At 42.5% G+C, this 22,252-nt stretch overlaps 1 protein-coding gene across 1 annotated transcript in view; it reads left to right on the forward strand.

Moving 5' to 3' along the window:
- Positions 1–22,252, forward strand: part of C2CD2 (C2 calcium dependent domain containing 2) — a gene marked incomplete at its 5' end in the record, with an annotated part of 74,868 nt that overhangs the window by 17,071 nt on the left and 35,545 nt on the right. The window contains 2 exons of the mRNA XM_006156373.3: positions 14,820–14,939; positions 19,837–19,941. Coding sequence (XP_006156435.2) covers positions 14,820–14,939; positions 19,837–19,941 — 225 coding nt within the window. The remainder of the gene's footprint in view (positions 1–14,819; positions 14,940–19,836; positions 19,942–22,252) is intronic.

Genomic DNA, 22,252 nt, shown 5'->3' on the forward strand with positions numbered 1-22,252 from the left:
AGAACAGAGAGGGAGAGAGAGAGAAAGTGAGAAAGTAAGCTGCTGGGGCTGGGACTTGAACTGCAGTTGGCCATATGGGAGTCCAACACCCTTAACCACCATGCCACCTCCTGGCCCTGACTCTAACAATTTGAACCCAAGGAGAAGACCATGGGAACCCTGACTCACAGCCAGTGAATTGGAAGCATAGATCAAACCACCTGGGGTTTGTGATTTGTGTCTGAAGCGGAAGACCGTCTTGTAGGACTGAAGGATCTCACATTATCTTTAGGTAGATAGAATAAGGTGGAATTGGAGTGGAGGATACCTAGCAGACTTAGTTAACTGGTTGGTGTGTGGGGACATACTCCACACCTCTGGTCATGGAAGTCTTCTGTGTTGATTCTGTGTTGTGAGAAGAAAGGAGAAACTGAGTTTGTTCTTTCTGATTCTTTGTACTCTTTGAGTTGGTTGCTGAGGTGCCTCTACCATGGCAGCGTAGAAGAGCCTTCTCCCCATACTCTTGCCAAGGCTGGAGCCATGCAGCTGTAGTATGGGGACTGGGGTTACAGGAGATGTGGGGTTACAGGAGAAGCCATGCTAACAAAGCAGGATGCTGAGACTGGTGCAGACAGTTGGGAGTTCGGAGGGCCTACAGGCAGATGCTCCAGTGCCCATTTTATAGATTGGGAGCAGAGGCACGTAGAGCCAGGGGCCTGACCTGCCTGTGGCCCCCCTGCTTGGGAAATACCTCCCAGTTGTGAGTACCTGCTCTGTTAGTGGTAAATATGGATGAGTCCCTTTGTGGTTGGGTAGGGTTTTTTTGGGATTTATTTATTTATTTATTTATTTATTTATTTATTATTAATGATGGTGCATACACATGAATGCATGAGAGGGGACACACCCTCTACAGGGTCTCATCACTCTATAATCCTTTTCTTTCAGTCCATTGGCTCCTGGGCACTTATACTCATGTCTGATACATTTTAGGTTGACAGGTGGAGATTAGAACTATGGTCTCCATGTGGGATCTGGCATTTCTCTTAAGCAACACATTACCACTTGAGAGAGATTGCCACTGCTTCACGGAGCCAGCCCATCTGGGTAGTTTCTAGCCAGGCAGTTTCCATATGGTATTTTCTAGCTTTTCACCAAATAAGAGAGGAAGGGAGTATTCGGGCCTGGCTGAACGGGAAGATGAGGAAGCAGAAATATGGAAATAACAGTAGTCCATTTTTTTAAAAGAAGTATTTTGGATTTAAATTTATTATTATCATTATCATTTATTATTATTATTTTCCAGTTTGATCAGAGAGCGGTACACATACACACACACACACACAGAGAGAGAGAGAGAGAGAGAGAGAGAGAGAGAGAGAGAGAGAGAGAGAGAGAGAGAGAGAGAGAGAGAGAGAGAAAGTGAGAAAGCAAGTCACCAGGTCTGAGACTCGAACTATGTTCGGCCATGTGGGTGGGAGTCCAGCATCTTTAACCACCACACCATCTGCTGGCCCCACACTACTCCATTTTTAAAGGTCTTCATATTGCCTAAAAGGATGCTTAGAAAGTGGATGATTGGACCAGGCCATGGTGTTGTAGTGAAGGAGGCTGGATCACACATGGCTGACTGCATTGTTTAAATCCTGAACCACTGACTTAAGAAACATGTGACCATGTGTGTGTGCCAGAAATCCTGAAAGGAAGGAGAGATAGAGGAGGAGGGGGTTTTGAGTGACCATATCCCATGGGAGGTCCTTTTTCACTTTCACTTCCCTCTCCACCCCATGTTTCTCCAGTGAGCTCATGCACCCTCTAACAAATAATAATAATTTAAAAAGTGGCATTATATTCCTTTTAATACGGTTTACTACAACTACAGAAATAGAAATGATAGAAATAGTACATGCAAATGCAAAGTTTAAAACAATGTAGCATCTGTATGCCCATATTCACAATAGCTGAAAGGTAGAAACAATTCAAGTATCCATCAACAGATAAGTGGAGAAAACAAAGGTCTCACACACACATACACACACAGAGGGGAATATTATTCAGCCTTCCGGAAGGAATTTCTGACACAGGCTATGACATGGATGAACCTTGAGGATATTATGCTGAGTGAAGGAAGTCAGTCACAAACTGTTTTATGTGTTTACCTCCGTGAAGTCCCGAGAGTAGTCAGATTCATAGAGAGAGACAGTCGAATGGTGGATTGGAGCTGGCGGATGGTTGCCACAGTCTGGGAGTGAAAGAGTGAAAATTATTGTTTACTAGGTATGGAGTTTCAGTTTGGGAAGGTGAAAAGGTTCTGTGGGCGATGGCGATGGTGATGGTCCCACAACAGTGTGAGTGTATGCAATGTCATGGAACTGTACACTTAAAAATGGTGAAAATGGGGATCAGCAGGTGGCGTGGTGGCTGAGGCACTGGACTCCCACATGGCTGACTGAGGTTTGAGACCGGCCTGGAGGCTTGCTTTTTTACTTTCCCTCTCTCTCTTTCTGTGTCTCTCTCTGGTGAATTAAAAGAGGAAAAAGTAAATAAAAATTAAATAATTCTAAAGCAATGATGAAAATGGTAAATTTCATATTATGCATAATTTACCACAGTAATAAAGAATGAAAGTATTAAAATTTTTAAAGGTTTCATTTTTTCACACTTTTATTAAAAAGTCATTTGTCCTTTCTTTAGCTTAGCTATTTACCAACTCTAATCAAGTGTCAATGATTTCATTTTATATTTTTATTTTTAAAATTGACGGACAAAAAGTTGTATATATTTATGAGATACAAAATAATGTTTTGTTGTATGTATACATTGTAGAGGGGCTAAACCAACTAATTAACACATACATTGCCTAATGTATTTATTTTTTTGTTTGTAGTTAGAACATTTAAAATAAATTTTCTTAGCAGTTTTGAAGTATACAGTATATTGTTATTAACTATAGTCATCATTATGTGCAATAGACATCTTGAATTTATTCCTCCTGTCTAGCTGAAATTTTGTGTTCTTTGACAAACATTTCCCCACATCCTTTCCCCCACCCCATGACCACCATTCTAATGCCTATTTCTTTGAGTTTGACTTTTTTGTATTCCACATATACAGCAGTCACCCTTTACCCATGAGGGATATTTCACAAGAACCCCAGTGGATGCCTAACATTTTGGATAGCACTGGAATCTCTATATGCTATTTTTTTTCTATACATACATATCTACGATAACATTTAATCTAAAAGTTAGGCATAATAAGAGATTAATAATAACTGACAGAAGAAAACAATCATACTGTAATTAAAGTTGTGTAAATTTGTTTTCTCTCTCTCTCTCTTTCAAAATATCTTATCGTGTTCACCTATTTTGAGACCATGGTTGACCATGGAGCACATGAAACTACAATAAGGATTATTGTTAAGTGTGATCATATGGAATATTTCCCTCTGTGCCTGGTTTATTTCACCTGATTTAATGGCCTCCAGGCTCATCTATGTTATAAATAACAGAAGTTCCCTTTTTAAAAATGACTGAATAGTATTCCATTGTATATAAGAGAAGACTTCTAAAGGTTTGTGTAAAATGGTATTAAAATACAAGTTTATGGGACCAGCAGGTGGCATGGTGGTTAAGGTGCTGAACACTCCCACATGGCTGACCATGATTCAAGTCCTGGATCTAGCGGCTTGCTTTCTCACTTTCTCTTTCTCTCTCTCTCTGGTCAAATTAAAATAAATGAATGAGGGAACCAGCAGTTAGCATAATGGCTATGTCGCTGGACTCCCACGTAGTCAACTGCCGTTTGAATCCTGGACCCGGTGACTTAAAACTCACGCCGGGCGCGTGTGCGTGCGTGCCCAAGATCCCAAGAGGAGAATGGAGGAGAAGGGATTGCGGCGTGACCATCCCCCCTGGGGGGGGGGATTTCTCGCTTTCTGTCTCTATGTCTCTCTCTGTCTGTCTGGCGAGCGCATGCGCCCTATAGCGAAAACCTCTCCAAAAAATAAATAAATAAATAAAATGAATGAATAAATACAATTAAATAAAATAATTATTTAAAAAATACAAGTTTATTCTGCTGCAAAAGATTTCTGAAATTCATGCACAGTGTTTTCATAATACATATTTTACATGAACTTTTTAAAGACCTCTCATATACTACATTTATTTATCGCTTCATCCATTGATGGATACCTACTGATTTTATCGCTTGGCTATTGAGAATAATACTGCAATGAACAGGAAAGGGAAGATATCCCTTTAACAAATTCATTTAATTTTTCTTTGGATATGTATCCAGCAATTGGATTGCGGAATTACGTGGTAGTGCTATTTTAAAATTTTTTAGAGGAACCTCCATAGTGTTTTCCATAATGTGTGTACTAAACTTTCCCACCAAGATTATGCAAGAGTTCTCCTTTCTCCATATCCTCATTAATACTGATTTTATTTTGTCTTTTTGATAGTAACTATTCTAATAGGTGTGGGTAATATCTTATTGTAGTTTTAATGTGCATATCACTAACGATTAGAAAATTTTTTAAAATATTGGGTCATCAGAAAAGTCATGATACATTGATGCATAGAAAAACAGAAAAATATATTGTGACTTTTCCGATGACCCAATATATCTTTTGATCATGTCTTCTTTCAAGAAATGTCTATTTGGGCCCTTCACCCATTTTAAACTCAAGTTATTGGTTTTCTTGCTATTGATTCGCTTGAATCCCTTATATATATTGGGTAATAAACTCTTATCAGATGTCTGGTTTGCAAAGAGTTGTTCTTTTTCCACTCCTGAGGTTGTCTTGTTGCATCTGTTGATTATTTCTTCGGCTGTGCAGAAGTGTTTCAGTTTTATGCTATCCCATGTGTTTATTTTTTTGTTGCCTGTGCTAATAGGGTAATATCCAAAAAAAAAAAAAAAAAAATTGTTGCCCATAACAGTGCCATAGAGCTTTTCCTTATTTTTCTTGTAATAGTTTTATGTCATACATTTAAGTTTTTAATCCATTTTGGATTGATTTCTTATATGATGTAATAATAAGGGTCTAATTTCATTCTGTATGTGGAGATCCAGTTTTCCCAACACCACTTAGGAGCCAAGGATTTTATAGCTGTGAAGGTCAAGCTTCAGATAGGCTTGCTGCAGTTTGCAGATACTCTCAGGCTTTCACAAATTCAGATCTCAGGCTGCAATAGCTCCATTCTGTCTCAAACGTAGAAATTATACTATTATCATAAAATCAACAGAAATTCGTAGTCAAAAACTTGAAAAACACAGAAGAGTAATAAAAAAAAAAAACCCAAAAATAGTGGTGCCTGCAGGTGGTGTGGTGGTTAAGGTGCTAGACACTCCCACATGGCTGACCATGGTTCGTGCACCTGCTGGCTTACTTTCTCACTTTCCTTCTCTCTATGTGTCTGTCTTTCTCTGGTCAAATGAAAATGACTGAATGAATAAATAAAATAAAATAAATAATTCTTTTTAAAAAAACAAACATAGTAGTCTCATTAACTGGTAATTAGTTCTGTTCATGTGTTGGTGTGTATTTCCAATCATATATTTTTTCCCCTCTGATTTAACCTTTTCTGCATTTGTCCTATTCTCCAATGCTATTAAAATCTTTTAATTTTTTTTTTGGGGGGAGAGATTTTCACTATAGGGCGCGTGCGCTCGCCGGACAGACAGAGTGAGACATAGAGACAGAAAGCGAGAAATCACCCCCCGGGGGGATGGTCACGCCGCAATCCCTTCTCCTCCATTCTCCTCTCAGGATCTTGGGCATGCACGCACACGCGCCCTGGCATGAGTTTTAAGCCACCGGGTCCGGGACGCGAACTGCGGTCGACTACGTGGGGAGTCCAGTGACATAGCCATTACGCTAACTGCTGGTTCCCAATCTTTTAAAATTTTATTAATGCATAATATGTCATTATAAGAATTTAGCCTGTGACATGAAGTATTGATATTGGTTATTAGTTGGGCTCCGAGGACTGGGATTTTATGTCTTGGATCCAGTCTGTTGCTTACCCTCTATGTTGTTTGGCTTATCCTCTGTAAACAGAGGTGATAACATCAACTCCCTAGGCTGGTCACGATGGGAAGAGTTAATTCAGGGGAAGGACTTGCAATAGTTCCAAGTATGTAAATGCTCAACAAATATGAACTTTTGGACACTGCCTCTAATATTATTTTTACTCAAGTTTTTATTTCCTTACCCTTCTTTGCAATAGAGGAGTAGCAGTATTTGGAAAAGAGCATGAGTGTTTTTAAGGGCCTTGATATACATTGCCAGGAAAGCAACCTTAGAAAGTATGTGACTAGGTTGTGTTTGTTTAGATATAATTATAGAAATAGTTCGTTAAAAACAACTTTGAAGTATATAACCTCTCTTAAAGTCTGCCTGCTTCTTCCATTGCACTTACCACCCCCTTCTCCTCTGTGAGGCTAATGTTCACAGAGAATCTTCTGACTTGCTGGTAAAATGAAAAAATGCACACACAGAGTGTCATTTGGTTTCATAGTTTTCTCTATCGAACTTGACTTTTATGTTTTCTTGGCCAAATGAAGAAATGAGTCTTTATCATCACCTTGTCATGGCTGTGACTGATACTGCCCTCTGAGGTTGACAGGCCCCCACCCATAGAGTGATGGTCCTCCATATTCATTCTACTGTGAGTTTCCAGAGGGTGGCCTGGTGGTCCTCAGAGCCTCACAGTAACTAACTAGCCTGAATCCTGTGCCTATGCATGAGTTGGGGAGACTCTGCTGGGATCTGGCTGGCTCATGGGAAGGCTAAATTGGGAGTAGGACATGTTGGGGTGCTTGGATCCTGCAGGTGGCCTCTTCTATTTTTGGAAAAGCCTCTTGGACAACCATGACGGCACATTTTCAGTGTACCTTTACTGCTAAAAATTTGAGCCAACTTAATTAGGGTTTCTCCTGTAATGTGTTCTTGGTGGGATGTTACTTAACAGTCATGTGTTAGGAAATTAAAATGTTTAATATTGTGCCAGAAGTTAGTGTTCTAGAACTGCTATATAGGGCCATAAGCTTACAATGGTGTCCTTCTCTTTTAGTATCTAAACCACACACCCCCATGGGTTCCAAACTTAGATGGATTCTAAGCCAGCATCATCAGATAGTTTCCCTGCTATGCATAATTCTTGGGAAGGAAAAAACTGTAACAGATCTTGAAGACCACAAATAAAAGATGTGAAAGAAACATACTTCTGATTTTGAGGGCCTAACTCCTCTACTTTCTGAGATCCCTCCCCACTGTCAGGCTATCTCTTGCTCTTGTTTCTAACTCTGCCTTGACAAGAACATGAGCCTAGACAAGGACAAGTTCACCTGAACCAAGGGTGCTGTATGTATCATAACATCCTTGCCCAGCTAAATGAGAATAAGGACTGGCTGGCCAGAGTCTCTTGCCCCTCTCTGGGCATGTCTCTGGCTGGTGTTGGTCTTGAGTACCCCAGGCCCTTCACAGAGCAAACCAGACCACTCTGCTCACCCATGCTGTGCTTGGACTTCCTCCTGCCACCCATGAAGACTCCTGAGCATCAGAGTAGTTGCCTTTGCAGACATCTAGTTCAAAAGCAAAGCCCCCTCTGTATAACCTGCACAGAGAGTAAGGTCTTACCTGGTGTGAAGTGGGCCTGGTGAGAAGTGCAGACTCCACACCTGCCTGGAGTCCAGGATGGCCTGAGCTGCATTTACTCACAACACTTGACGCCATGTGCGCAGGTTTTCTTCTCGCACCAATGACTGATTTTTCAACTCTCTGATACCAGCTGGGTGTCCTTCAATTCAACTCAGTTCTGACACCGACTACCTGGAGTTCTCACAGACCCCACAGGCTAAGGACTCAGCCCCACCAGACCACCCGCCTCAGAGGCCAGCAGTAAATTCTAGGCTTCCACTGGTGCTCCGACAGACTGGCTATTAATCGGGGCTCCCATGAGCCCTTCTTGGGTTCCATAACTTACTGAAATGGCTCACAGGACTCAGGAAAACAGTTTGCTTCCTGCTATCACTATATTATAAAGACAGGAGTAGCCAAATACAAGAGATGCCTAGATATGAGGGGAAGGGAGCGTCCCGGTCCTTCCTTGCTCAGTCACCCTCTGCATCTTGATGTGTTCCCCGAGCCCTGTCATTTAGAGATTTTCAGTGGAGGCTTCATAGCAGAGGCATGCTTGATTAAATCTTTGGGCATTGGTGACTGAACATAGTCTCCAGCCCCTCACCTTCCCTAAAGGTTGGGCCGAATTCCTTCCTTGGTGTTTCTGGTGACTAGCCTCAATCCTGAAGCTCTGTAAGACCCTGGCCACCGGTCATCATTAGCATACAAAAGACTCTTATCACTTGGGACATTCCAAGGGTTTTAGGAGCTCTGAGTCAGCTGCTGGAGATAAAGATGAAATCACACATACATTGATCAGGACCTGCAAGCCTTGCATGAATTGTGGCATTTTTCTAAAGGGATTTTCCCAAGTGCTTGCCTCCCAGGGCTTCCTTGCCACCACAGTCCATGGCATGACATGCAAAGGTGCTCAGCCCAGGCGGGCAGCAGGGCAGGCTTCAGCAAGGGCTGGCTTGCAGGGAGAGGCGTTCCTAGTGGGGCGTGAAGGCATGCATGACCTTAGACTTTTCTCCAGGGTCTCTATCTGCTTTCTTTTCTAGTCTTAACATGCACTGAAGGCATTTCTTCCCCAGACTTTAATTACACTCTTATGCAAGAGCAGCAGGTCTGTGCCTACGTTCTCTTTCCTCACATCCTGGGAGAGGCTTGTTCCAGAATGTTTGACCCAGAAAAAGCAGACCTTTCTTTCCATATCTCAGGTGGCCTGGGAGTCTAGGCAGATGCAGCTAGCTCTCCTAGAGAGAGAGCTGGTTCAGAAGCTTCAAGCTCAATTCTGTGGTGGCGTGAGGTTGACAGGCACGCCAGGCACAGCATGGAAACTCAAAGATGAAAAGATTGAACATAAATCAGGGCGTACTAGTTGTTTTCCATTGTTATAACAATATACCACATACTAAGTAATGCATAAAGAAAAAAAAAAGTCCTTGTAGTTCTGGAGGCTGGAAAGTCTGATTTTGGCCTTGGCATTTGGTGAGAGTCATTCCATGGAGAAGCTGGAAGTGAATATGGAAATACAGAAGGCATAAGGGTGACTCCCTTTAATGCGGGTGTGATGGTGTCGTGTGTGACCAGGCCCTGGGCGAAGGGCTCATACCCATTCTTTTTCGTGTTCATTGCACCCTCTGCCAGAAGTATCCTGCTCGTTGCACAGAGGAGGAAACTGACGCAGAGAGGTTGTCACTTGGCGAAGGCACAGAGCTACTCAGTAACAGTGGCTGGAACTGAACCTCCATTAGCCTTGAGAAACGATCTCTAACCCATGTACACAATAGCGCTCTTGGTGTTGCTGTGTTTTTTAAGTTTATGTATTTCTTCCACGAGTGAGAGAGAGAGGGGTGACATTCTCAGCATGGTTTTGATGCTCGCGTACACCTGCAGCCCCAGCCAGCCCTTGATCTGGGAGGTGCTCAGGGAGGCCTCCAAACATGAAGCCAGAACCTTCCCATGTGGGGTCGCCTCGCAAAGCTTTGCACTTTGCTGGGCACCAACCCCTGGCCCTGTGCTTTTTCCATAATCATGATGATGATTTCACTTAAGCTCTCACATCCACCCACATTTCTCCATAAAGGAGACAATAAAGACAGAAAAGAGAACTGAAAGGCACCAACCAGACTTTGCTTTCATAAAACCAGAGCAACAGACAGAGACGGACACTGCTTGGAATTCCCCCCTAGAATCTACTCCCTGGATGTGGGGAACCCACAGGGTGACAGTATGCTGTGTGTTGCCTCCTACCTGAGGTGTCTGTTATACATTGACGTGCTGAAACATCCCCTAAGAGCTCCTGGGATCTGCCCTACTCTCTCCTGCCTCATCCAGTTGCTTGGTGTTTAAAGGTGGCATAACTTAGAATTGTCTCAGTTTGTCTCTAGTTGCAAAGAAGCTCAATTGTTCCTTTTTTTTTTTTTGCTTTGTGTGACTTGAAATTCAAGGTATCCCATTAGCCTGGTATTTATGCTAACAGGCTAATAGGTTGTGAAATTGTTTTGAACCGGGGTCTTTCCAAGGGCAGGCTCCAGAGGTTCCTCACTGGAGGGCCCGCCCTGTGGGTGGGCTCCCACGAGGCCACCTGTATCTGGGTGATGGCAGATGGAACTTGGCTGAGCCTGCCCTTGGCATGGCCTGACTCCAGCTGGCAGGGCACAGGTTAGCAATAGTCCTGGCTGCACCAAGTTTTGGTTGGTTGGTATGCCAGGCAAGGTGACCTGGCCCCAAGTGAGAAGCATGAACTGCCAGCCGGGAAAAGCCCCAGTTCCCTTCACTTTAAAGGGAATGTCTTGTATGAGGCTTTTAATAGAGAGTTGATGAAAGAGAACAGCACGTTCACAGAGTTTTAAGCCGTGGATTGCCCACATTAAGCCATGCTATGTATTAACAATACCTCCTTGTAGTGCAATATTACTGAAAAGCTTCCTTGTTTAATTTAAAGTCTCTCAACAAGAGAAGGAATAGGGAGTGTTGCTGGGGGAGGGGTTGGAATCTAGAGCAGGGAGCTCGTTGTAATCCAAGGCATAACCTCAGAATATGATAAAGTCGAGCGTCTTCCCAGCCTCCCTAGGTCTTGGCTGCCATCTTGTTCGCAACATTTTCATCCCAATCTCTGGGAGAGGGCCTTCTAAAAAGAAGTCTGCAGCCACATACTGTGAATTAGTGTGCAAAGAGGATTCCCTTTGTCAATGTTCTGATGATATTTAGCTCTAATGGATTTTATTTATTTATTTATTTAGAGAGATTTTTGCTACAGGGCATGTGTACTCGCCAGAAAGATAGAGAGAGACAGAGAGATAGAAAGCGAGAAGTCACCCCCCGAGGGGGATAGCCATGCCGCAATCCCTTCTCCTCCATTCTCCTCTCAGGATCTTGGGTATGCACACACGCACACCCAGCGTGAGTTTAAGCCGCTGGGTCAGATACTGGAATCGTGATCGACTACATGGGAGTTCAACGACATAGCCATTATACCAACTGCTGGTCCCAGATTTTACTTTTTAAATTGAGTCTCTGTTCCAGAGTAGAAACTATACCTTATAACTGATTCATACTACCTTAAAGACTCTTTATAAGAGAACCAACTGCATAGTTAGGAGAGATACCTGACTAGGAAGTATGAAGGGTCTTTATTTCCACTTTATTTTGGCGCTCTTTTCTCAGGGGTTATATTGTGTGATTAAAGTGGAAAATATTCAATAGCATAAACTGCTCAGATGCATTTTCTCAGCTGTGTTTCTGGTTCCTTTGGAGACAAGAGTAATTAAATCATTTCTTGTCCTCTAGAGTGTTCTAAGAGAAGAAGGAGCTGAGGCAGCTGTGCAAGAAGCTTAATTGAAAAGGAAAGTGAAAGTGTACAGTAAGAATTGAAGACGTTAGGGAAGCAATGGCACAACTTAGGAGTACCTCAGCCTGGGATTTCTTGGCCCCACATCTAAACAAAGGGTATGGTCTCAAGATAAGAGCTATTTGCACAGGTATGTGACTGAGTTAAGTCTTGAGGCGTGGGAGAGCACAGAAAGGTGGGGAGGCTTCCGCCATCCTGCTCTGCCAGGACAAGTTACAATGAATGGGGCTTTCAGGACTGTCGGCTCGTCCACATTTTGGTGATGCTTCCACTGCTGCCCTTTCTCTCGATCCAGAGACTGGACGAAGCTGCTCTGACCCAAACCATCCTCTGTCTACCCTCAAGTCTTTATCTGGTGCTCTTTGGGCTCAGAACCTCCACCTCTGAGACCCTCAATGTGGGTAGGCCATCTTCCGTAAAACACTCTCACATTGAGAGGAAGGTTATTTAGAATACAAAGTTCAGGCTTCTGGTGCTTGATTTTAAAATGGTTTATATAACTGAGGACTTCTTTGCTTGCTTTGGGACAAAAATCTAGAGAATAAAGCCAATGAGTATAGGGCCAGTTATTCCCAAGAAAACTCATCCCTGTAGCTGGAGGAGTCCTCAGCTTCCTGGAGTCCTGCTTTGAGTGTGGTGGGCTCGTGTGTATGTTGGAGGAGTCTACTGTCACCACCAAGGATACTTGCTATTGCTTTTATTTAACTTCCCCAAATGCAGTCTAATGGACTGTTTCAGAGGGAAAGAAAGGGAGATACTTAAAGCCCAAGCGATAAGGACATAAATTTGCTCCTAGAGAGTCACTGGGAAGCTGAGGTGGGATCCCCATAAACACTGTTGTATTGGGGTAGGGAGATGCCAGATTGAGAATCGGGACCTCTACTCGTTCATAGGCATTCAGCTAGATGTCAGCCCTTGACGGTCTGGCCACCTAGGAAGGCTAACTGGTAGGAAGGATGCTCAACACGCATGAGCGATCTGCAACTCAGACAGCAAAGGCCGCATCGCTGTTTGCATGGGTCGAGAGAATCTAATCCCTACTGTGGACAGCACCTTAATATGCTAAAAGAAGATTACCTATTTTTAAAGCTGCCTGTGCATTTTGTTCTCATCTATTTGACAAATGGGGAGTTATTACTCTCAGGGTGGCAGGTACCGAGGCTGGCCCTGGAAAAAGATTGGCCCTTGTGGTCGGCCCTCTGAGTGGACTTCACAGAAACACTAGGCGTGCTTTATGTGGCCATATCAAAATATTGAGACAGGTTCTGGTAGTTTCTTTGATGAGCTTTTCCAGCTGCACACTGAGGGCAGGTCTAGAAGGAGTTGGTCCCTGTGACTGGTTTCATTTAGAGGGTTGAGAAGCCAAAGGGCTTTGGAGAACATCTCAGAGCATCTCTCTGAAAGGATATTTTGACCCAGAGTGGTCCCCGTTAGTGATTGCTTTTGCTTTACTGATGTGGCTTGAATGAGCTTTGGAGCCTTGCATTCCAGAAGTTTTTAAGTCCTGTTTTATCTGTTTACTTATTTGTTGGCTCTCAATCAAATGCTTGGGCTCTCTGGGGACCCAGGAAGGGGGGTTAGAAACATTCTGTAGAATGGGATCGAGGCACTGATGACACTGTTTTCTTGGTGAAATTCTGATTTGTTTAGTGTAGAAGATTTCAAAGGAATAACAGAAGTATACTGGTATTCTTCTTTTTTATTTTATTTTATTTCTTTCACTCAAAGCAGTAAAAGGCCTGGGCTGTTGAGATGGAGGACAGAGGCTTTTCTCCATGTCCTATCGTTGGAGTGTGTAACTCCTCTGGCGTCAAAATAGGTTCCTCCAAGAAGGATTGTTTATAGATCATTTATTTTTAACATGAATAGATGACATTTCTTACATAAACATTTTCTTGTACTAACCCTTAGTGAACTCTGGAAATGATGAAGATACATAACTAATCCGTTTAAATCAATCTTTTGAGAGCACTGTTACAAAAACAAGTAAAAATAAGAATTGTGCAAACTTCTGCCAGTATAGAGAAAGGGCAAGATGTTCTTTTTCCAAATCTGTGGGCTCGAGGTCTTTCAATGCGGACATTAGAAGGTGACTTCTGCCAGGGGCTCCATGTACAGGTGCTCTTTTTGCTCAAGTGGGAAGGTGGGCACCACGGAGAGAACTGGGTATGCGGTGCACTGGAAGTGGACAGCTAGGGGCTAGAAAAGGAAAAGGGAACGTCTGGCCCTGAACTTGGTAGAACAGCAGATCCTGAAAAGGTCATTATTTTGATCATCTTTCTACTTGGTATTTTAGATTCTGATAAATACACCAGAGAATTAAATAATTTTCTGTCCCTCCCCAAGTGCCTGCAGTGGGAGTAGCAGGTCTCTTGGGAATGTGGAGGTCAGTCTCTCCTCACCCTCAGCCTTCCGATGACTCAACTTTGGCCAGTTCTTTGGCCCCCTACTATTTTCCTTCTGCCCACCACGTCGCCCAATGCTCAAGAAGCATGCTCCTCCCCTGAGCCTGGTAAGCATACATGGCACCTGGCCTTCCCTGGCCTTGTAATTACAGCTAGTGCTTGCTTGGCATTCTGCACAGGGGGGTTGCTGATCTGTCCTTCTAGAAAATCTGCTGCAGAAGGATTCCATGACCAAACTCAGTAATTTTCTGTGCTGTGAAAGATACACAATTCATCCCTTATGAGTTATATCAGAAGTATAGGTTGGTTTATTTCTAATGTAATAAATTGACTCTGTCTTATAGAGCCTTAATGAGTTTATTTTATAATTCTGTTTTTGTTATAGCTATATAACTTTGTCATTGTTTAGCATTTCACTTAGTTACTCTCAACTCTTTTAGAATTGAGAAAAACATTTTAAAAACATTTTTGAAAACCATAATATGTTAAAAATTATTTAGGTAATCACAACTTCTTCTGTCCTGAATAAATTATCTTTTAATATCTATAACTTGTTTTCTTTTTAAGGTTCATTTTCAGCAAAAGAAGATGGCTAATGGCTTTTACTCTATGTGAATGTTGAACTGTCTGAGGAGTTTAAAATTGGTCGTTGTGGAAAAATAGAAAAAAGCAATATTTTTTTTTTTTAAAGTTTGGTTATATATGGATTGAGCATAGCTACAACAGGGTTTAGCACTGGAAAAAGCCATCAGGGAGCAAGACTTGAAACGTTGTTTCCAGTTTTTAAACCACTATAAATAGAAAAGATGCAAATGTGAATATTTATCAAGTTTGAGACTGAATTCTTGTCCTCACTAAGGTATTAAATGCAGATGATTTTATTTAATGATCTAAAGATGCCTCTGGTTTGAGCTCGCCTCTCACCTGCCATCCTGTCCCCCTCTAGGTGGTGGTCTGTCACGTGGTGGGCCAGTCCATTCAGTTCCTGCTGCATGTGGGGTCCGCTTCAGCTGTGGGTGCAGGGTGCCCCCTGTACGATGTGCAGCTCTCCCCATTTCACGTACAGGTAAAGTTGGGTAAATTTTGCAAGTCTTGGGAACAGCTCTCATAAACTAATAGGGTAAACCTGGTATCAGTTACAGGGCAGTTCTTTCTTACCTACCATTCATGTCCTGACATTCATTCATTTATTTATTTTCAACATCCAGAGGGTGTATGCACTCACCCAAGAGAGACAAAGAGACAGAGAGAGAAGGAGAGGAAGAAAGCACCCCCCAGTGGGGTATGGTCATGGTGCAGTCCCTTCTCCATTCTGTTGGGATATGGGGCACTTACACACATGTACTCAGTATGTTTCTCAAACTGCCAGAGCCAGAATTCAAACCATGAGGCCAGCCATATGGGATCTGCCTTAACCAGTAGGCTATGGGGCTGGCCCTTTCCTGATATGCAAACAATAAAGTTCCATATTACATTGTATGTGGAAAACATAAGAGTATGATACTCCCCCCCACACACACACACACACTAAATTAAGAGTTTTCCCTTTTAAGGCATTGAGTCCAAGGTGTAGATGGATAGGATAAGGTTAAGTGCCTCTGAGATGAGAAATGAGGCTCTGGTTCAGAGTCAGGCGCTGTAATTTATGTCTACAGTACCCTGGAACATAGCCAAGCATCTGGACTGGGGCATTCCTCTATTTAGTTTTCAAAAAAGTCAACTTTAATAAAACTTATGTAGGAACTGGAATAACAACAAAACACCCCAAAACACCAGGAGAAAAGAAATAATAAAGATTCAAGCAAAGATAAATGAAATACAGAATAAACAAACTATACAGAAAATAAATAAAACCATAAGGTGGTTCTTTGAGAAGATAAACAAAATTGACACACCATTAGCTAGACTAATTAAATAAAACAGAGAAAGGAACCAGATAAATCAAATCAAAAATGAAATAGGCAATATTACAACAGATATAACAGAAATGCAAAAGATCATGAATGAATGCTACGAGCAACTATACACTAACAAGCAAGAAAACCTGAAGGAGATAAACAAATTTCTGGATGCTTATAATCTATCAAAATTGAATCAGGAAGACATAGAAATTCTGAATAGATCAATAACAAGCAATAAGATTGAATCAGTAATAAACAGTCTCCCAATAAATAAAAGCCCAGGGGGCTCAACATAATAAAAGCCATATATGAAAAACCCATAGCTAACATCATACTGTATGGGGAAAAGCTGAAATTTTTTTCCTCTAAAAACTGGAACAAGACAAGGCTTCCAACTTTCTGTACTTTTTTTCAGTATAATGCTGGAAGTCTTAACCAATGCAACAGACAAGAGAATAAAATAAAAGGCATTCAAATAGGGAAATAAAAAGTGAAAATATCTCTGTTTGCAGATGACATGATTATATATATAGAAAATTTAAAAGAATCCTTAAAAAAATTCCTGGAAGTGATTAATGAATACAATAAATTGGCAGGATACAAAATCAATTTATATGCACCAACAATGAACAGACTAAGTAGACTTGAAGGAATCAATCCCATTTACAAGAGCCACAAAAACAAAAAAATACCTAGGGATAAACCTAACCAAAGAAGTGAAGGACCTCTAAAAGGAAAACTGTGAAGAATGAAAAAAGAAATAGAAAAAGATACAAAAAAGTTGAAAGACTTCCCTTGTTCCTGAATTGAAAGAATTAATACAATAAAAATGTCAATCTTACCCAAATTAATTTACAAATTCAATGCAATCCCAATCAAATTATTAGAGATATTCTTCATAGAATTAGAAAAAAATCATAAAATTTGTCCAAAATCATAAATGGCCCCATATTGCCAAAGCAATACTGAGCAAAAAGACTAAAGTAGGATCTCACTCCCTGACCTTAATCTGTATGGGAATATCTTGAATTGGACTTTGTATGCTGTAAAGATGACATTGATTAAATATTTTTTAAAAAAGAACTTATTATGGTTTTATAAGTTAAAAATTGGCATTCCATTATTTTTCAAATAAAAGACTTACAGCAAATGTAAGAGACATATATAATATATGTGATTACATGCATCATATATATATAATTTTATGTAGAGAGACTTATGTACCTGTAATAACCTTAGTAGTCTTAGATTTCTGCATGCCTGAATTGTCAGATAACTGTGCATCACTTACATGGAGCAAAATGTTTGCTGAAGCACTTATTTAGCCGGAATTTTTAAATGGACATTTCTAGGTCCAGCTGGTGACGTGGTGGTTAAGGCATTGTATTCCCACATGACCAACCATGACTTGAGTCCTGAACCCAGTGGCTTGGAAATCATGCTGAGCATGTGTGCATGCATGCCTAGAATCCTGAGAGAAGAATGGAGGAGAAGGGATTGTGGCATAGCCATCCTCCCTGGTGGGGGATGGGGGATTTCTTCTCTCTCTGTCACTGTGTGTCTCTCTCCAGGAAGTGGAGGGAGACATGCACCCTAGGGCAAAAACCTTTTTTTAAAAAAATGGACATTCCTGGGCCTCTTGTAGAGGTCCCTGACAGGTCAACCCACATTTTATCTCCTTTGTGCCTTATAGTCTAGTTACTTATATTCTAACTACTAATTTTTGGGGTCACATAATTCTCAATCACAAAGGAAGATGATATTCCATAAGCTTTTCTAAGAAAGCCTAATTTTAAATAACCAATGTCAACCAAGTTTTCTGGTACCTAAGTGGCTATATTTTGAACCCTCTGACCCTCCCACTCCATCCTAGTAACACTCTCTTTTAGGGAATTGACACAGTTGAGCATTGACCTCATGGAGTTCCCAGATGTTAACACTCTCCCATGACCTCCAAATGTTTTGTACTATGTGATTAGAAAATAGCCTTCAAAGTCATATTTATCCAACATTTGAAACCCATTTCAGAAGTGAATGACTCTAGAGAAGATTACAAATACAAACCAAAGAAATAATAGTTTCTAAGATTGCACCCATTGTATCAGAGTGTTCTTGCCATTTTAAGCAATTCAGGCAGAAACAGAATTTCATCTTTGATCTCTTAACACAGTCTAAAGCCAGTGTGTGGATCACTGCAGAGCTGAGGCAGCTGCTCGAGCCAGGAAGACCCCTGCTTTTCTGATCTTTGTCAGATCAAAAGTGCCAAAAGGTGCCAGCAATCAGTCTAGATGCCCTCCACACCTGCTTGGGGCAATGAGGGTAGGGGAAAACCTTGGTTACCTGGAATGAGATCAAAATACACTTCTTGGATTATTCAGAATTATAGGACAAGAAAACACGTGGTAGAAATGGTTCAGAAGTGGAAGTCGTCGTTTTTCTCTTACCCTGCATCTAGCATGGGGTAAGCAGCCTGAGAATTCAGATGGTCTAAAGCTGGTCTCTCCTGCCATTTTATGTGGTGGGTTGTTGGGGAGTGAAGATGTGAAAAATTAGAAATTTTTATTTAGAAAAAAGTATCTGGCTGAAATATAAAAGGTCCTCTATTAGTTTGCCATGGCTGTTGAAACAAATTATTAGAAATGTCACTTAAAACAGCAGATGGACCTTAAAACAAAACAAAACAAAACAAAACAAAACAAAACAAAACAAAACAAAAAAAACAGCAGATGGAGGTTAGATGTTGAGCACAGCCTGAAATCAAGGTGTTGTCAGGGCTGCCTCCCTTTGTGGAAATTCTAGGGGAGCATTTGTTCCCTTCCTGTTTGGGGGATGTTGGTAGAGTTCAGTTCCTTGGGGTGTACGACTGAGGTTCTGTTTCCCTGCTGGCTGGATGCTGAGGGCATTTCCAGCTGCTAGAGGCAACCTCATGGCATGTGTCTCCCCTCTTCCCACCCTGCAGTGGTAGTTCAGGTCCTAAAGACCAATGCTGGCCCTCTTTTCTGATTTTCTCTTCTATTTTTAAAGAATCATGTGGTTCCATGGGCTCACTTGAGGAACCAACATTGTCTCCCCATCTCAAGGTCCTTACCTTGGTCATACCTGCCAAGTCTCCTTGACCATGTAAGGTCACATATCTACAGGTTGCAGGGATTAGGGCAGGACATCTTTGGAGGCCACTGTTCTTTTTTTTCTTTTTTTTGAGAGGTTTATGCTATAGGGCGCGTGCGCTCGCCAGACAGACAGAGAGAGACATAGAGACAGAAAGCGAGAAATCACCCCCCAGGGGGGATGGTCACGCCGCAATCCCTTCTCCTCCATTCTCCTCTCGGGATCTTGGGCACGCACGCACATGCGCCTGGCTTGAGTTCTAAGCCACCGGGTCCGGGACGCGAACCATGGTCGACTACGTGGGAGTCCAGCGACATAGCCATTACACTAACTGCTGGTTCCTGGAGGCCACTGTTCTAATTCACAGATAGGTAGGACTGGATGAGGCATTATTAGAGTTCATGGTTGCTGTAGTGGCCCAGGCAAGAGATGGTGAGGATGCCATTACTGTCTGTACACTATCTTCAGGGAATGCATGAGCATGGGGTGGGAAAGTCAAGTCCAAGGGCAGGGATAAGGCCTCCTGGGTCCAGACTATTACCCCCTTCTCCTTAATGCCTTGGTGATACTCCTACAAAAAAGAAATTCCAAGCACTACAACTTATTAACTTGCAGGGTTTTATGACATCTGGCCTTTAGCCACCAATACTGATGTTCCTCTCAGAGTGGTAACTTGAGGCAGAGGAAGGTCCTGGAAAAGGGAGATTAAATGGAGTATGGGGTCTTCCTTTCCATTTTGAAGCACATACTATGCCTAGGGGGAGACTAAGTGATAATCTCTGAAAATAAGTGAATAAATAAATGTACCCCATGTGGATACATGCACACACACACACATGCACACACGTATGCACACACATATGCACGTGTGCATGTATACACACACACACACACATACATTAAGGCTCTGGTAGGGAGTGCAGCCCTTCAGTAACCTCTGTTTTTCTTTAATAGCTGGAGCTTTACCTGAGAGAAAAGCGAGAAGACATCCAGATTAGGTGGTCCTTTGTCACTGTGCCAGAAATGGCCCTGAAGATCCAGCCCAGAGCCCTGGGGGAGGTCAGTCCGTAAGTTTTCATAATTTTTCTGCTGTGAGAATATGTGTGTGAAAACACAGGCGTGAAGACAGTGGGGCTGGGGCCGAGGCTCAGAGCCACGCAGCTCTGTTGGCAGCCTTCTGCCCCATGCCTAGCTGCCTTCGCAGAGTGATATGGCCGTGTGAGATGTGAGCTGGGCCTTTTGGCTTGCCAGGACACTGTTAGGGACTAGGTGAGTAGACCCAGTGTAGGGTTTTCAACCCAAGCTGCACTGACTCCAAAGCCCCCAAACCAAATGTATGTTTAATTGGATGGAAAATTTTTAAGCATTCATAAGCAGCCCAGGGTTCCCCTGACATCCTGTGTGGCTTGTGATCAGATGCTCTCTCCTGTACGTGAAGGGCTTCACTCACAACTCAGGCACAGTCCGGAGGCAGTTTCCAAGGGTAGGGCCTCCTTTGTTTGTGGTTTTTGCAATGATGTATCTAAAATCTGAAGGTAAGTGAGATACTTCTCACTTCCCGTGGGCTTAGGTGTTTGGAGAGGTGAACTTGGGAGCTGTGAGTGGGCACACGGAGCCCAGTTGTGGAGTCACTTGCTGGAAAAATCATGCAAAAATGATATATGCTGAAGTTATTAGGTTATTCTTTCCCAGTGGCTTTTGTATTTCCTTATAATTTTGCTCCATTGCAGATTCTAGTTTAATTACTGAGGTATCACTACAGTGAAATAAGTGAGGTTAATAGTTTGTCTGCATACACCCCCACCTATCTTTTTAAAAAATGTGGTGGGGGGAGGGTGTTGTTGTTGTTGTCTTAGTTTGCTAGAGGACATATGTGCTCACCGAAGCACATACTATGCCTAGGGGGAGACTAAGTGATAATCTCTGAAAATAAGTGAATAAATAAATGTACCCCATGTGGATACATGCACACACACACACATGCACACACGTATGCACACACATATGCACGTGTGCATGTATACACACACACACACACATACATTAAGGCTCTGGTAGGGAGTGCAGCCCTTCAGTAACCTCTGTTTTTCTTTAATAGCTGGAGCTTTACCTGAGAGAAAAGCGAGAAGACATCCAGATTAGGTGGTCCTTTGTCACTGTGCCAGAAATGGCCCTGAAGATCCAGCCCAGAGCCCTGGGGGAGGTCAGTCCGTAAGTTTTCATAATTTTTCTGCTGTGAGAATATGTGTGTGAAAACACAGGCGTGAAGACAGTGGGGCTGGGGCCGAGGCTCAGAGCCACGCAGCTCTGTTGGCAGCCTTCTGCCCCATGCCTAGCTGCCTTCGCAGAGTGATATGGCCGTGTGAGATGTGAGCTGGGCCTTTTGGCTTGCCAGGACACTGTTAGGGACTAGGTGAGTAGACCCAGTGTAGGGTTTTCAACCCAAGCTGCACTGACTCCAAAGCCCCCAAACCAAATGTATGTTTAATTGGATGGAAAATTTTTAAGCATTCATAAGCAGCCCAGGGTTCCCCTGACATCCTGTGTGGCTTGTGATCAGATGCTCTCTCCTGTACGTGAAGGGCTTCACTCACAACTCAGGCACAGTCCGGAGGCAGTTTCCAAGGGTAGGGCCTCCTTTGTTTGTGGTTTTTGCAATGATGTATCTAAAATCTGAAGGTAAGTGAGATACTTCTCACTTCCCGTGGGCTTAGGTGTTTGGAGAGGTGAACTTGGGAGCTGTGAGTGGGCACACGGAGCCCAGTTGTGGAGTCACTTGCTGGAAAAATCATGCAAAAATGATATATGCTGAAGTTATTAGGTTATTCTTTCCCAGTGGCTTTTGTATTTCCTTATAATTTTGCTCCATTGCAGATTCTAGTTTAATTACTGAGGTATCACTACAGTGAAATAAGTGAGGTTAATAGTTTGTCTGCATACACCCCCACCTATCTTTTTAAAAAATGTGGTGGGGGGAGGGTGTTGTTGTTGTTGTCTTAGTTTGCTAGAGGACATATGTGCTCACCAGAGAGAGAGAGAGAAAGGGAGAGAGAGACAGAAAGGGAGCAAGAGAGAGAGAAAGTGCGAAAGTACTCCCAAGAGGGGATTAGCCATGCCACGTTTCCTTTTCCTCCATTCTCTTCTTGGGATTTTGGGCGCATACATACATGCACCTGGTGTGTTTTTCAAGCCACTGAGTCTAGGATACAAACCATGCAGTCACCCATAATGGATCCAGCCACATTAACCACCATGCCACTGACTGGCCCAACAACGGGAAGGAGTATTTTTGACAGAATCTCACAGTTGCTTCTTCTGCCTCCCCATTAACTAGGATTGGTGGTCCCTGCTACTGCGCCCAGCCTGTTTA

Source organism: Tupaia chinensis, unplaced genomic scaffold, assembly GCF_000334495.1.
Source record: "Tupaia chinensis unplaced genomic scaffold, TupChi_1.0 Scaffold000492_1, whole genome shotgun sequence".
NCBI lineage: Eukaryota > Metazoa > Chordata > Mammalia > Scandentia > Tupaiidae > Tupaia > Tupaia belangeri.